A 17,335-nucleotide genomic window follows, 5' to 3' on the forward strand; every position below is an offset into this window, starting at 1 on the left:
ACTAGCGCCTCCTGCCGGCCAGACGCCAAACTTGACACGGTTTTATAGACACTAGCGCCCTCTGCCGGCCAAACGCCAAACTTGACACGGTTTTATAGACACTAGCGCCCCCTGCCGGCCAGACGCCAAACTTAACACGGTTTTATAGACACTAGCGCCCTCTGCCGGCCAGACGCCAAACTTAACACGGTTTTATAGACACCAGCGCCCTCTGCCGGCCAGAAGACAAACTAAACACGATTCTATATACACTAGCGCCCCCTGCCGGCCAGACGCCAAACTTAACACGGTTTTATAGACACTAACGCCCTCTGCCGGCCAGACGCCAAACTTGACACGGTTTTATAGATACTAGCGCCCTCTGCCGGCCAGACGACAAACTTAACACGGTTTTATAGACACTAGCACCCTCTGCCGGCCAGACGACAAACTTAACACGGTTTTATAGACACTAGCGCCCTCTGCCGGCCAGACGCCAAACTTAACACGGTTTTATAGACACCAGCGCCCTCTGCCGGCCAGAAGACAAACTAAACACGATTCTATATACACTAGCGCCCCCTGCCGGCCAGACGCCAAACTTAACACGGTTTTATAGACACTAACGCCCTCTGCCGGCCAGACTCCAAACTTGACACGGTTTTATAGACACTAGCGCCCTCTGCCGGCCAAACGCCAAACTTGACACGGTTTTATAGACACTAGCGCCCCCTGCCGGCCAGACGCCAAACTTAACACGGTTTTATAGACACTAGCGCCCTCTGCCGGCCAGACGCCAAACTTAACACGGTTTTATCGACACCAGCGCCCTCTGCCGGCCAGAAGACAAACTAAACACGATTCTATATACACTAGCGCCCCCTGCCGGCCAGACGCCAAACTTAACACGGTTTTATAGACACTAACGCCCTCTGCCGGCCAGACGCCAAACTTGACACGGTTTTATAGATACTAGCGCCCTCTGCCGGCCAGACGACAAACTTAACACGGTTTTATAGACACTAGCACCCTCTGCCGGCCAGACGACAAACTTAACACGGTTTTATAGACACCAGCGCCCTCTGCCGGCCAGAAGACAAACTAAACACGATTCTATATACACTAGCGCCCCCTGCCGGCCAGACGCCAAACTTAACACGGTTTTATAGACACTAACGCCCTCTGCCGGCCAGACGCCAAACTTGACACGGTTTTATAGATACTAGCGCCCTCTGCCGGCCAGACGACAAATTAAACACGAACTTTTCCTAATCCAATTTTCACAATACATCTATCTATCTCTTCAAGTTTATATATCGAGCAGAATCTACTTTGATAATAATTTTTTTTTTTTTCGTTATTATTACTATTTCATACAACTTTTATATGTTACACCTCGAACAGTTTCTACAGGGTGCGGCAGCATAACTTCCTTTTTTCAAAAGTTAATAAAACTTATTGTATGAATCAGAAAATTTTTATTCGTTTTTTATAATACAGGCACATACATAAAGTTTTGTTTTACTGAGTTTTGAAGATCAAATCAGTTAGGTGACGTCCCCCATTCTCCATACACTGAGTAAACCGATTTCTGGTGTTTGTCATGACTCTTGCCATCATAGCAGGCGTTATGTTGGCAATTTCTTCCTGGATGTTCGTCTTCAAATCTTGTAGGGTCCTTGGACGGTTCACATACACACGGGATTTCAAAAAACCCCATAGGAAATAATCACAAGGGGTCAAATCGGGAGAGCGGGCTGGCCACTCCAAATCGCCCCTAATTGAGATAAGGCGTTCTGGGAAGTGTTCCCTCAAAACAGCCATCGATGTTCTTGAAGTGTGTGCCGTTGCTCCGTCTTGTTGGAACCAAGTGTCCCCTAAGTCCAACTCATCTAGCCGTGGGAAAAAAAATTCCTGTAACATGTTTACATACCGGTGCGAATTCACTGTCACTGTGACTTCATTTTCCTCAAAGAACCAGGGACCAATAATTCCACGTGAGTAAATTGCACACCACACTGTGACTTTAGGTGAATGCAAAGGCCGTTGATGCAATTGTCGAGGATTGGTATCAGCCCAGTAGCGCATGTTTTGTTTGTTTACGGATCCACACAAATGAAAATGGGCTTCATCACTAAAAAAAACAATAGCGTCCTCAGGAACGACTTCCAGAAAAACCTCACACGCGTTCCTCCGAGAATTGAAGTCACGTTCAGAAAGTTCCTGCACAATTGCCATCTTGTATGGATGAAAATGAAGATCATCATGAAGTATTCTCCTCACAGAACGATCGGAAAGTCCAAGGGCAGACGCATGTTTGCGAGCAGAACGCCGTGGTGATCGCATCACTGAAGTTCTAACTAACTCAATGTTCTCCGGTGATCTAATGGGCCGAGGGACTCCAGTTCTTCGTCTTGTCACACTTGCAGTTTGTCTGAACGTAGTGACCCACGTAACAATTGATTTCCGGTCCGGGACAGGGGCCAAGGGGGCTAAATTAAAGCGATTCCGAAAGGCGCGCTGGGTTGCGATCACAGAACATCTGCTCGAAAAGTAAACCTCAACGGCAAACGCACGCTCCTCACTGTTCCAACGCATGATGGCGACTGAACTGTGCCGGGACAAAACTTTATAGTCCCCCCTCTCGAACGAGACCACTAGCACTCCGTTACGACATCTACCGACTAAATGGCGAACTTTTTAAAAAAGGAAGTTATGCTGCCGCACCCTGTATTTTCATAAAACTTTAAACTAACCTAACCTAACCTAACCTAATCTAACCTTTTTTTAGTGTGGATGGGAAAATCTTCATAATACCAATCAGAGAGTGTCCCAGGTGTGCATCGCTTCACACAACCTAACCTAACATACATCTATTTCTTTATTTTTGGACAAGTACCTATATCGAGCGGCCATCTAATTTCATAATACTTTTTTCCGTTATTGTTAATATTTTCATAGCACTTTTATATAATATACCTCGAACGGCTCCTACATACAAAACATCTCCATTCAACTTTCACAATTCATCTTCTTCGACAAGTTCCTATATCGAGCGGAATATAATTTCATAATACTTGTTTTTTATTATTATCACTAATTTTATATAACTTTTATATAATGCACCTCGGACGTTCATACATCGAGCGGTCATCTAATTGCATAATACTTTTTTCCGTTATTGTTAATATTTTCATAACACTTTTATATAATATACCTCGAAAGGCTTCTACATACAAAACATCTCCATTCAACTTTCACAATTCATCTTCTTCGACAAGTTCCTATATCGAGCGGAATATAATTTCATAATACTTGTTTTTTATTATTATCACTAATTTTATACAACTTTTATATAATGCACCTCGGACGTTCATACATCGAGCGGTCATCTAATTGCATAATACTTTTTTCCGTTATTGTTAATATTTTCATAACACTTTTATATAATATACCTCGAAAGGCTTCTACATACAAAACATCTCCATTCTACTTTCACAATTCATCTTTTTCGACAATTTCCTCTATCGAGCGGAATATAATTTTATAATACTTTTTTCCGTTATTGTTAATATTTTCATAACACTTTTACACCTCGGACGGTTTGTAATTTCATAATACTTCTTTTTAATATTCACAATACATCTTTTATACATTTTCACTATACATCTTTATTAATGTTAATGTAGAAAGCGTACCGTTGTACAGCGCACATATATGTGTGGTGTATCGAAGTTGACGTCTCGTTAAATTTTAATGAACTCGTTATAATTTACGTAAAGACGTTGTTTCGGTCATTCCACATTAGTGGATTATATAGTTTTCTGAAAGGGTGGGTCCCCGTTCTCCTCCAATATATTTTCGTATATTGCTAGCGGTTCCCTTTTTAGATATTATATCAACTTGTCCACAAATTAAATAGTTATTGCGAGATCGTGAATTTAGCTAGCGTTTTACCGTGAGCGATTCATATGCGATCGTCTATAAAATATATATAATATATATTATAACACTTATATATATATTACAATATTGCGATAACTCTCATTATTCCGAGCGAGAATAAAAATTTCGTTCATTATTATCTAATGTAAACCATGTCGCTTACAATCTAGCGAAGGGTAGAGATAATGTCGAAATTCTAGTCCGGTCGACGTAATTATCTTATTTTTTCCTTTCGATTAATTTAGATAGATTTATCTAAATAAATCGATTCGGTGAAATTTTATGAAATAAGAAAATAAAAAATAAATAAAGCGTGGCGCTGAAAATTATATATTTTCAATAATAAGCGCAGCAAACACGCAAACGAAAAAGTAAATAACAATGTGTGTTTTTATACACGAATATAGATGATTATATATTATGTATAAATATAAAATATATGTAATATGAAAAAACATCATAATTCTCCTCCTGGGGTGGTGGATATTGTTATTAAAACTTTTTCGATAATAGTTTTATTAAATATATGTATATATATATATATATATATATATATATATATATATATATATATATATATATATATATATATATATATATTATAAAACACAGTTCCCTGGTTGATCCTGCCAGTAGTCATATGCTTGTCTCAAAGATTAAGCCATGCATGTCTCAGTACAAGCCAAATTAAGGTGAAACCGCGAAAGGCTCATTAAATCAGTTATGGTTCCTTAGATCGTACCCACATTTACTTGGATAACTGTGGTAATTCTAGAGCTAATACATGCAAACAGAGTTCCGACCGGAGACGGAAGGAGCGCTTTTATTAGATCAAAACCAATCGGTGGCGGGCTTGCTCGTCATCGTACAATTTGGTGACTCTGAATAACTTTTCGCTGATCGCACGGTCTCGCACCGGCGACGCATCTTTCAAATGTCTGCCTTATCAACTGTCGATGGTAGGTTCTGCGCCTACCATGGTTGTAACGGGTAACGGGGAATCAGGGTTCGATTCCGGAGAGGGAGCCTGAGAAACGGCTACTACATCCAAGGAAGGCAGCAGGCGCGCAAATTACCCACTCCCGGCAGGGGGATGTAGTGACGAAAAATAACGATACGGGACTCATCCGAGGCCCCGTAATCGGAATAAGTACACTCTAAACCCTTTAACGAGGATCAATTGGAGGGCAAGTCTGGTGCCAGCAGCCGCCGTAATTCCAGCTCCAATAGCGTTTATTAAAGTTGTTGCGGTTAAAAAGCTCGTAGTCGAATCTGTGTCCCACGCCGCTGGTTCATCGTACGTGGTGTCAACTGGCGTGTCGTGGGTCGTCCTGCCGGTGGGCTTAGCTCGCAAGGGCGGCCCAACTCAATCCCGCCGCGGTGCTCTTGACTGAGTGTCGAGGTGGGCCGGCACGTTTACTTTGAACAAATTAGAGTGCTTAAAGCAGGCCAAAATTTTGCCTGAATACTGTGTGCATGGAATAATGGAATAGGACCTCGGTTCTATTTTGTTGGTTTTCGGAACCCCGAGGTAATGATTAATAGGAACGGATGGGGGCATTCGTATTGCGACGTTAGAGGTGAAATTCTTGGATAGTCGCAAGACGGACAGAAGCGAAAGCATTTGCCAAAAACGCTTTCATTGATCAAGAACGAAAGTTAGAGGTTCGAAGGCGATCAGATACCGCCCTAGTTCTAACCATAAACGATGCCAGATAGCGATCCGCCGACGTTCCTCCGATGCCCTCTCGTGCATGTCAAAATGTCAAATTGTTTCATAATTTCCTCTCGTGCGCATTCGCGCACTCGAGAAAATTAAATTATCGACAATTTGACATGCACTCGGGACATTAATATTGATAATTCATTTGCATCCAATCCATGCAATCTCTACCTCTGTAGCTCTTGAAAAAACTCAAGTCTTCGTTGTAGCTACATTTTACATAGTAACCAGCACTATATGCTATATGTTTTTGATATTTATTTGTCTTATTATGAAGCTGTGTTTTATCTGTGAATTGTTCTAGCATGCACTCAAAGTCGGCATAAACTACAAAAGGCGTAGTTTGTTTATATATATAATTTCTAAAACTAACAGATTCATATTTTGGAAAAGACATTTTATAATTATTTAATTCAGAGCATAATTTCAAGTGGACATTCAATTTACTTTCACTACTGAAATAATTTATGCAGCGATTGCAAATAAATTTTTTATATGTAGTTTTACTTAACTGACTATTAATTAAACGTGGCAAATCTTTGATCCAGCAGTAGTGATATGTGATTTCTGAATTGTCATTATCTATAGGAGGTGCTTCATAATCGTTTAGCTTTGGAAAATATGTATTTTGAATTAATAAAAGATTTACATGTTTCTCGTGTATTGATTTAGCAAGTCTTACTGGATATACTTTGTAAAATGGTTTTTTATTATTTATTTCAATTAAATCCAAGGCATAGACATTGACGGAAATGTTATTAGATTTTTCAAACTTTGAAATTTGATGCAGGGGCATCGGAGCTTCCAAGTCTTGTATATTCAAGACTGTGCTATAATATGGATATGAGGAAGTGAGTTCTTTATTATTTTTGGCTGTGTACAAAGCACTAACAATTGACCAATAAAAACATGCTTGGTCAGAATTTTTAATGTTTATGCACCCTCGCTTTTTTTAGTTTTAGTTTAATATAAGATGAGCCGTTTCCAATTTCAAATTTATTGATATTTACTTCTAAAGAAATAATTTTACTTAATGCAAAACCAGAGTCCCTCTCTTGAAATTCTGATTATTTAAAATTAATTTTATCGTTGACGTTCTCGAAAAACAATCGCTCTATATCAGTCGATACATCGATAATAGAATTTTTAGTCATAAAATAATGGAAACTAGAAATTTCATTTTCACCAGATTTTTTAATGAACTCTCCACAAAAACAAACATAAACTTTAACAACAGAATATTTTTTCCCAAAAATTTCCCTTATTTTATTTTTAAAAATTATTTGACAATCATTTAAAAATTGCGTTAAGTCCTTATGATATAAATTTACTATAAGTCCGGTTTTAATTCTTCTTGTAAATGCAGAAGCTACATTTTCCCATTTAACCCTATTTTTCAGTTTATTATTCAGCCCCATACCTATATTCCTATTTGAAATAAGTTGTTTAAAATGTTTGAAATGTCCTATGTATGTTTGTAATTTCCTAATTGTACCTACATGCAGTCCTCCTTTTTTAATTGTCAAATTACATACTTTAATTTGTTTTTTCAATCGATTCAACCAAATTTCCACATCTCTATCCGTTATCTTATCAAACAATATTTTTCTAACATTTTTAATGACTTGCAGTAAATTTTCAGATTTTTTTACAATATTCATGGTACTCACCTCTCTCTCTCTCTGTGTGTGTCTTAGGCACGTCTATAGTTCCTCAATTTCAAATGACGCTAGCCGTTGATTTTTTCCAACATCCACTAATCCCTTGAATATAATTCCGTATTTTTCCTTTTCAAATTCTTCAATGACTGGTTTGTAGACACTTGTGACTCTTTGCGGTAAAAACACTACTTCTATATCTAAATCCAATAAAACTGTTTCTCCGAATTTGGAATTGACTATTTTTGCCTTCTTTATAGCCCTCAGAGTATTCAAAGGTAGATCTTGTATTTTTGTTATTGGTTTTCTCTCTGTAATTAGAGATGTTGCGTTAATTTTTTTTAAATCCATTTGAAAAGAGAGAGAGCGCGTAACCCACAAGAAAAAAAAAATACTTACATTTTTTGTTAAGGCACAATTTTAACAGATACTAGTATTTGTTCTTCAGAGCTGGTTTCTCTTGCTGGCAGTGGAAGAGACCGACTCCAACACAATGCAACATCTTATTTATACTCATGTCACTATCTCCATACGATTGTGATAGAATGTTCTAGAAAAAATATTTTATTTGCGGCAATTTTGTAATTTTGTAATTTCCTGTAAATGTGGTCCATATGGTTTCCGAATATTCTAATAAATTTTCACTGTTTCCTGTACATGTGGTCCATTTGGTTTAGAAATATTCTTATCAATTTCCTGCGTTATCAAAAAATTTCTTATTAATAGGTAAAAGTTATCTTAATATTGGCATTCGGGAATTTCCAAAAAAATTTTTAATAAGAGTTTATTTCAAAATATACAACATCATTGATAAAAAGAAATTATTTTTGTTAATAAAATTCTAAGATGATTTAAAAGGTCTCCATTTGGACATGGAATATCGAACACGTTCCAATTAAAGGGTCCGGCTGCAACAAGTTTTTTGGTAAACTCATTATATTTGTAGTATGTGGTGTTTTTGAAAAAGTACATGTGTCCGTCAATGTACTGGAATGCTCCTGTAACATCTGTGGGTAGTCCAGGGAAAATATCTTTTATTTGTCCTCTATTCCGAACAGTTTTCAAGTTCTTGTCAAATTCAATATAATTACTGTTATTATAAAATACATATATTTTCCCATGATTGCTTTGAAACATTGTGTTTATTTGAGAATTCTTAGGTATAATTAAATTATTTTCCTCAAGTATTTGTAGAGCGGGAAAATCTGCTACATAGTATTTACGGTCATTGACTGCTATTAAATTATCTGAAGAACTTTGAAAAATCTGAATTATGGGACCCACTTCTTCAGGTAAATAATCATCGAGTATTTCTGGTTGCGAGGGAATAAGTTTCGAGTTCAAATCAATTTTCCATAGGGAATTTTCATTAATAATATATAAATGGTAATTTTCAAATTCACCAGCCATGGCAATGAACATATACTCCGGTGTTATGACGCATAAATTTTTATCCGATACATTTGGTTGATGTGCAAGTGTCTTTGTAGTCGGTGGCAGCGCTGATGTGGGTTTGAAAGGATTATTTACATATGTATTGATTGGTCCATAAAGAGCTTCAAGGGCCATTTTATCATCCTCATCCAATTTAGGAGCAATGTTGAATTGATACCATGGATACATTATTGCTGTCTCAATATCACTGTGAGCAATTCCTAACATATGCCCAATTTCATGAATTAATACCATAAGTAGGCTAGTCTGATCTTCTGAACTTGATCCATCCAAACTTAAATCCCACTTCTCATCAGCATCAATATGAAGCTCTATACAACTGTTGCCTTTTGGGAAATAAGCATGTGCCAACACCTTTCCGGGACCATCAAATGTACTGGAACACTCACCTCTACCTTGGCAATTTGCTCGAAAATAGTGCTTTCCCCGTACAACTGTAATAGATATATCGGGAGCATAAGGCCGTATTTTGTGTATTAATTCAAATTTAAACTTTGAACTGTTACTCCACACTTCAAAAGCCTTTTTGGTTACTTTAAGATATTCTGGAGTTGCCTGAGGGAAATACCATTTCAAATCAAATTTTGACCATTTTGATTTAACTCTAAAAGAATTATCATCGTCGGAAGCTGCTTCACTCACATTACATCTTGGTCTATTTAGAAGTTGAATTGTATTTTCATCTAATTCTCCCGTTGCAGGGATATTATATCTTTCTTGAAAACTCAACAAATAATCCTCAAGTTTAGTCAAATCATTTTCATTTGCGTACCCGAACCGGTGTAAATACTTCATAGCATACTGTTGGTCGACAACGCATAGTACTGGACATAGTACTGCAGCTAATATAATGATTAACATGATCTTCACTCTTCTGCTATCCTCAAAAAACTAATTTCCAATCACATTAATAACGGAATATATAATTTTTAAAAAACCCAAAGACTTTTAACCGACCTGGTATATCAGCGCTCCCGCTGTTATCATCGCAACGAATCTGTCTCGATTACGTGCGTGATACCTTACATTGACAAAAATCTCTTTTTATTTATACGTTATACTTTTATGTTACAAGATTAGCGAATAATAATGGTATATATATAAAATTTTTAAAACCCAAAGACTTTTAACCGACCTGGTATATCAGCGCTCCCGCTGTTATCATCGCAACGAATATATAACTTTACGCATGCGCAAAAACCAAGTCTCTCTCTCTCTCTCTTGAACATTGTCTCGCTGCTCTCTCTCTAACACACGGTTTTCCCTATTTCTGTAGTCAGACATACGTTGCTCATCTACTTACATACAAAACATCTCCATTCAATTTTCACAATTCATCTTTTTCGACAAATTCTTATATCCTACCGGCCAGAAGACAAACTAAACACGATTCTATATACACTAGCGCCCTCTGCCGGTCAGACCCCAAACTTAACACGGTTTTATAGGCACTAGCGCCCCCTGCCTGCCAGACGCCAAACTTAACACGGTTTTATAGACACTAGCGCCCTCTTCCGGCCAGACACCAAACTTAACACGGTTTTATAGACACTAGCGCCCTCTTCCGGCCAGACGACAAACTTAACACGGTTTTATAGACACTAGCGCCCTCTGCCGGTCAGACCCCAAACTTAACACGGTTTTATAGACACTATCACCCTCTGCCGGCCAGACGCCACCAGATGATCAAGACATCGACATAATCCTAATACAGCAACCATTTCACGACATAAAGCCACCTCCTAACTACATAATGACGAGATACAATAAACATAGTAAAACATGCACAATCACAAAGGCTAAGTACAAACCGATGACGATAACCTCTATGACTGACGAGAATACCACAACCATCCAATTACAATTACAAGACATAACAATACACATCATCAATATATACGACGAACCAGGGGGCAATAGGAATAAAAGACTAGATAGACACATAAGGAAAATAGAGGAAATAACAAACCCCTTTATATTAGCAGGAGACTTCAATGCCAAAAACACTGGATGGGGAGGAGACACAAATGACGCCAGAGGAGAGGACATACTGGACTGGATAACTTCGAAAACCTACTTTATTAATAACACACACGACAGCCCACCGACATTTATCAGCAACAGAGGGAAAGTTGGGTAGACTTAACTATAACAAAGGAAGTAACCTTAACGGACTGGACTGTACACAATGAGGAGACACTCAGCAACCACGCATATATAACATACAACATAAGACAAAACATGAGAGATGAGCGACAAAAATCAAGAAAGACAAAATATGACTTCAACAACACGGATAACGAGCTAATTAAAAGAATTACAGATAATCTTGACTAGACCCCGCTGTACGACGTAGAAAGTACAGCGCAGAAATACCAAAGCAACTATGTTAATATCATGGAAAACGGGCTAAAAAAAAGAAGAAAAAAAGAAAAACTCAAATATGGTGGACCCAAGAGCTGACCAGACTAAGACAGAAAACGAACAAGAAACGAAAACAATATCAACAAGAACAAGACCCAATAGAAAGAACAATTAATAGCGATGTCGCTTTTTGATCCTTCGATGTCGGCTCTCCCTATCATTGCGAAGCAGAATTCGCTAAGCGTCAGATTGTCCTCCCATTAATAACGAACCGTGCCACTTTTTTGATGACGCTAGCTGGCGAAAATAATCACATAGATGGATGGAGAATCAAATTTGGAGAAAAAAATTTAATACCAAAAATTTCCCCCCACTCCCTCCTTTCATAGGTGATTTGGATTGCTCAGAGCTGGACAGAGCTACGTTCACGGGATGTTCCAAATGTTTCTAATCGAGTATTTCGGCTAACGAAAAAAATTATATCCCCCCCGATAATCCCCCCCCCCAAAAAAGTTCTATGGCGCAGCTGAAACCCACTTTTTTATTATTCGAGCTAGAGAATAATTGAAAACTGATTCGGGGAAAAATTGGAAAGTAAATTCCCAAAAAATTTTTCTCCGAATTTCGGAAAATTTTTAGCCTAGCGCGAGAGACCTGATTTTTCTCAATCCAAAAATATCCGAATTTTTGAAATTACCCCCTTCTTTGGGGGGTCTAGATGGAGCCAAAAGTCGAAATTTTCGGAGAACCTCAATTGGGGGTGTGCAACTTTTTTACGTTACACGATAGCGAAAAAATGGAAAGTAAGTTTTGGGGACAAAAAAATATCCATAATCCCACGATCAAAATTTTTGGAGGTCCAGGGGGGAAAATTCGTGGGAAAAAATTCCGAAGTGGATTTGAATATTTGGTTTTTCCGGAATTTTGACATTTGAATATACCAGCGGGAAGCGCCTTGACATACCCTAGTCATTGGTGTATATTATTACTGAATTCCCCCCACTTTGTGAGGGTGCCAGGAATCGCTAAATATTGAACCTGGAGATGCGATTTTCGCAGGATCTTCCGGATTTTGAGCGCCTATAATTGAAATAGGCTCGAAATATTTTTAGCACCAGGTGAGTAGCCAAAAATTTTTGAAAGGAGGGGCCGCCACCCTACCCCCCTCAAGATTTTTTTGGGAGGTCCGGGGCTATCTCATTGTTCATTATTTTTGATTCTCTATACAACGGTTTTTTTATTTTTTTTTCTACGACGTCTCCTTCCCCTTCAAAAACCCAGCTTATGTTGCGCGTTAACTAGTACAAGGACCGGCTCTAAAGGGCAAATTTTCAAGATGCTCCGTGGTTGGAAAATGACCGTGTTCTTCAACCACTTTACCCACACGCCTATTTATATCTAAGCGTGAGGAGCGCTGCACGTACCTGTTAACTGTACAGCACTTAGACTGTAGCAGTTGCTGATTTTTGGTAGCATAAAACGGTATTTTAGTATAAGGCTAAAAGACATACGTCACTATGAATAATCTTTTATTTAGCAACTACTTTAGGTCGTAAAACTACAGTAGTTGGTGCCTTATTGACTTCTGTCGATATAAATTGAGACACTTTCAGGATAAAAAGTTATAATAAAATATGACTACACTACACAAAATGTTAAACACAAAACTTGTCCTGCGCCCAAATACAGTAAATAACACTTGAAACGTAAATCGAATAAAAGAACTATGTTAATTCAACAAGAGAAATTAATTTGACTTTTCATTTTTAAATGCACTGACAACTCACTCCCATTTTTTTTTTTGAGATCAGGTCGTCGTAAATTTATTAATCATTTTTGAAAGATCATCGATTCTAAAATCGAATGATCATTCATTGGTTTGAGAATATAATTCTCGAAAATTTTCCAAAACTAGGTTTAATGGGTTAAAATTGACTTCGAAAATTTCATCAGGATCGGCTAAGGAGGGGTTGTTAAATCTTGTTCTGCGATTTGGCTGAAAATTTGAGATAAGGGGTTTTCGGGGATGAGAAAGCCAATGGTGATATTAGTTTTTCCAATAAAAAATCCAATAACATGAATTAAAAAATTAAAAACACCGAAAATTTTGGTTTTTATCGTTTAAAAAATAATAAACTACTGCCGATTTTAACAAAATTCCGAATATAGAGTACATGCGTGATAAGACTTTCTACGTTTTTACAATTTTGGAAAAAAAAAATTTTCCTCATACTTGAAGAATTTTCAGAAAATATTTTTTTTCTCTTTTCAACTATAAAACTTTGGCAAAATGGCTCAAAAATTGGTATCCTCTTATGAAAATACGTCATATTTCATTTTCTCCATCACACGATTCACGATATTTGAATTTTATTCGAATTAAGATTCCAAATTTTTTGTAAATTATATCCCTTGAAAAATTATATGTCCCACGTCTATGGTATAATAATATAAAAATATACAGAATCCGAAAGCACAACAATGATATTGTTTGAAAAAAATATATTCTTCTTATTTTATCCTTGAAAATAAAACAAAAAAATTTGAAATTTGAATTTAGTATAATAGTAACGATGTATATTCATAATAAATTCATTGAGCTGAAAATAATGAGCCGATTAATCATTGTATCTTTTTTCTTGGAAATAAAACAAAAAAATTTTATAATTTCCATACTTTTATAATTGAGGCGTTCTATTATTATTGAATCTGAAGAATATCGGAGGTACTGTCATAGGAAAAATATATCTGCTCATATACCGCTTATACAAGGCGAGTTATGACCCTCTGAATTTGAGTTTTAGAAACGGAACATGCATTTTCGGAAGAAACCACATGATCCGATTCAAGAACTGATATGTTTTTGAGAATCTCCGACAACGGATATATTTTATCCAATTATTTTCTATACATACTTTTGATACGAAACAATATTTTCTATATTTTGGAACGAAACCGAGAAATATTCGGAAAATTGTTGTCATTCCTTTGTATAAAACTGAATAAATACGAAACTATGGGAGTTATCATGGTATTCATGGTATCAATCGACTAAGATAGCCTCAATCTCTGTCCTCCATTCCATTGCAACACTACATTCTCAAACATTCGTGTATTATACAGGGTGAAAGTCGAGACAAATTTTTTTCTCAAAAAAATTCCACATAAAAATTCATATTATCTACAGATCAGCAGCTGAAACGTGGTAATGAGAAAAAATCGGAAGAAGACCATAGGTACTATCATAGAAAAAATATACCTCTTTTTACTTGATTATGCAAGGCAAGTTATAGAGGTTTGAATTTGAGCTTTTGCAACGGATTTCGACATTTCAAAGGGTACCCCTTTGGATTGAAAATGGAGAAAAAATCTTTTGACTGCGATTTCAACCAAATTCTGTACATGGGAGTTAAATGATATAGGGATTCGACAAGAGTTGTCAGTTTCCGGAAAAAAAATTTTGACAAGGGAAAATCCGTGAAAATTCATGAAAATTGAATTTTCGTAAAAAAGATATTTCCAGTCTAAAAAATAATACTTTTTCTGAAATCTCCAGCGACGAATATATGATATTTGATCTTTTTCCCAATACTTTTAGACGAACCCATATTTTCAAGATTTTGGCACAAAACCGAGAAATTTTCGGAATATTGTTGTCATCCCTGAGTATAAAATTGAATAAATTCGGAACTATGAGAGTTATCATGATATTTATGGCATCAATCGATTAAAAAAAACCTTCATTTTTTTTATTTCAGTTTTACGTGCCTCGACAGCGCTGGTCATTGGCACACAAAAACAATTATAAGTTAATCACATTTGAATTAAATAAAAATAAAATCAAAGTTAAATACAGCTACATACAAAAAATAAAATCTGTTACAATGTATAAATTAAATTATCTTTTCTTGTACAGCTTGGTGGCTTTAAGGAACTGCACGATTTTCCTTATTTCCGTCGGGCAGTTAAGTGTCTCCTGTAGGTTGGTTTTCATATCAAACTGTTGATATGCGGTGGAATATTCTCTGCAGTCGGTGAAGATGTACTTAACAGTCACAGGAACTTGACAAGTTCGGCAGACAGGACGACTTTCTGACGACATCAAATAGCCGTTAGTAAGTTTCATGTGGTTGATGCGAAGTCTTCTTATTGTCACAGCTTCTCCCCTATTCAGAAAGTTTAGGGAAAAGTGAGAAGTAGTTGGGTGGATTTGATGTAGTGCTGTAGTGCTCATGCTCCATGTATCGTGCCAAGATTTTTTAGTGAGGTGTTTGAAAGTAATTTTCAGATCATTGTCCAGCTGTACTGGGATTTCAAGATGATTTTTTGTGGCTTCTTTGGCGTGGCGATCGGCGCATTCGTTTCCAGCAATTCCAGTGTGCGATGGAAGCCAAATGAGAGAGACTGTTATATCAAGAGCAAAGAGAGTTTTGGACTATTGGGTGGTCGGTGAATATGGTTGAGATGGACTGTATGGATGAAAGAGAGTCAGTACATATGGCGATATGTTTATGGGGAGAAGTAACATATTTGAAGGCTTGAAGGATACTGTATAGTTCACCAGTGTAAACAATACACGTCGAGGGTAAACGGAAAGAACTTATGAGTTCGTGGTTTGTAGTGACTGCGCAACCCACACCGGATTCAGCTTTGGAGGCATCCGTATAGAGAATTAGGTCGCGCAACATTTTAAAGAAAATTTCAGCATCCATAATCCGGCATCCGATTTTCATAACTCATATATTCATCCCTCCTCCGCACTACAACTAAATCCTCTCGATATTGCGTCTATCAATGCTCCTATTAGTTTAAATGAACTAAAATTCGCGCTATCGTCCTGCAAAAATTCTGCTGCCGGTTCTGATGATGTCCTGTTTATATTTCTCAAAAAACTATCCTTCATTTTATTCATTGGTCTCATTGCAATTCTTCATTCTCATAAATACGCGTATTATACAGGGTGAAAGTTGAGACAAATTTTTTTCTCAAAAAAATCCACTTAAAAATTCATATTATCTACAGATGAGCAGCTGAAACGTGGTAATGAGGTAAAATCGAAAGAAGACCATAGGTACATTTTCTAATCCAATTTTCACAATACATCTATCTATCTCATCAAGTTTATATATCGAGCAGAATCTACTTTGATAATAAATTATTTTTTTTTTGTTATTAAAACTATTTCATACATTTTTTATATGTTACACTTCGAACGGTTTCTATTTTTATAAAACTTTAACCTAACCTAACCTTTTTTTTAGTGTGGATGGGAAAATCTTCATAATACCAATCAGAAGGTGTCCCAGGTGTGCATCGCTTCACACAACCTAAACTAACATACATCTATTTCTTTATTTTTGGACAAGTACCTATATCGAGCGGAATATAATTTCATAATACTTTTTTCCCTTTGTATTACTATTTTCATACAACTTTTATATGTTACACCCCGAACGGCTTCTACATACAAAACAACACCTCCATTCAATTTTCACAATTCATCTTTTTCGACAATTTCATACATCGAGCGACCATCTAATTTCATAATACACTGGTTTCATAATTATTACTATTTTCATACAACTTTTATATAACACACCTCGGACGGCTTCTACATACAAAACATCTCCATTCAATTTTCACAATTCATCTTTTTCGACAAATTCTTATATCCTATCGGCCAGAAGACAAACTAAACACGATTCTATACACACTAGCGCCCTCTGCCGGTCAGACCCCAAACTTAACACGGTTTTATAGACACTAGCGCCCCCTGCCGGCCAGACGCCAAACTTTACACGGTTTTATAGACACTAGCGCCCTCTGCCGGCCAGACGCCAAACTTAACACGGTTTTATAGACACCAGCGCCCTCTGCCGGCCAGAAGACAAACTAAACACGATTCTATATACACTAGCGCCTCCTGCCGGCCAGACGCCAAACTTAACACGGTTTTATAGACACTAGCGCCCTCTGCCGGCCAGACGCCAAACTTAACACGGTTTTATAGACACCAGCGCCCTCTGCCGGCCAGAAGACAAACTAAACACGATTCTATATACACTAGCGCCCCCTGCCGGCCAGACGCCAAACTTAACACGGTTTTATAGACACTAACGCCCTCTGCCGGCCAGACGCCAAACTTGACACGGTTTTATAGATACTAGCGCCCTCTGCCGGCCAGACGACAAACTTAAAACGGTTTTATAGA

General features: G+C 37.2%; 1 protein-coding gene across 1 annotated transcript; it reads right to left on the bottom strand.

Annotated features, from left to right (window-relative positions):
• Positions 1-7,350: 7,350 nt before the first annotated feature.
• LOC130450049 (matrix metalloproteinase-16-like) lies at positions 7,351-9,592 on the bottom strand. The gene is made up of 3 exons (XM_056788210.1): positions 9,533-9,592; positions 8,709-9,315; positions 7,351-7,616 (listed from the first exon to the last, which is right to left on the bottom strand). Exons 1-3 carry the CDS (start codon positions 9,590-9,592, stop codon positions 7,351-7,353), a joined length of 933 nt encoding a protein of 310 aa, XP_056644188.1.
• Positions 9,593-17,335: the final 7,743 nt, after the last annotated feature.

Source organism: Diorhabda sublineata, chromosome 11 (genome assembly GCF_026230105.1).
Source record: "Diorhabda sublineata isolate icDioSubl1.1 chromosome 11, icDioSubl1.1, whole genome shotgun sequence".
Classification (NCBI taxonomy): Eukaryota; Metazoa; Arthropoda; class Insecta; order Coleoptera; family Chrysomelidae; genus Diorhabda; species Diorhabda sublineata.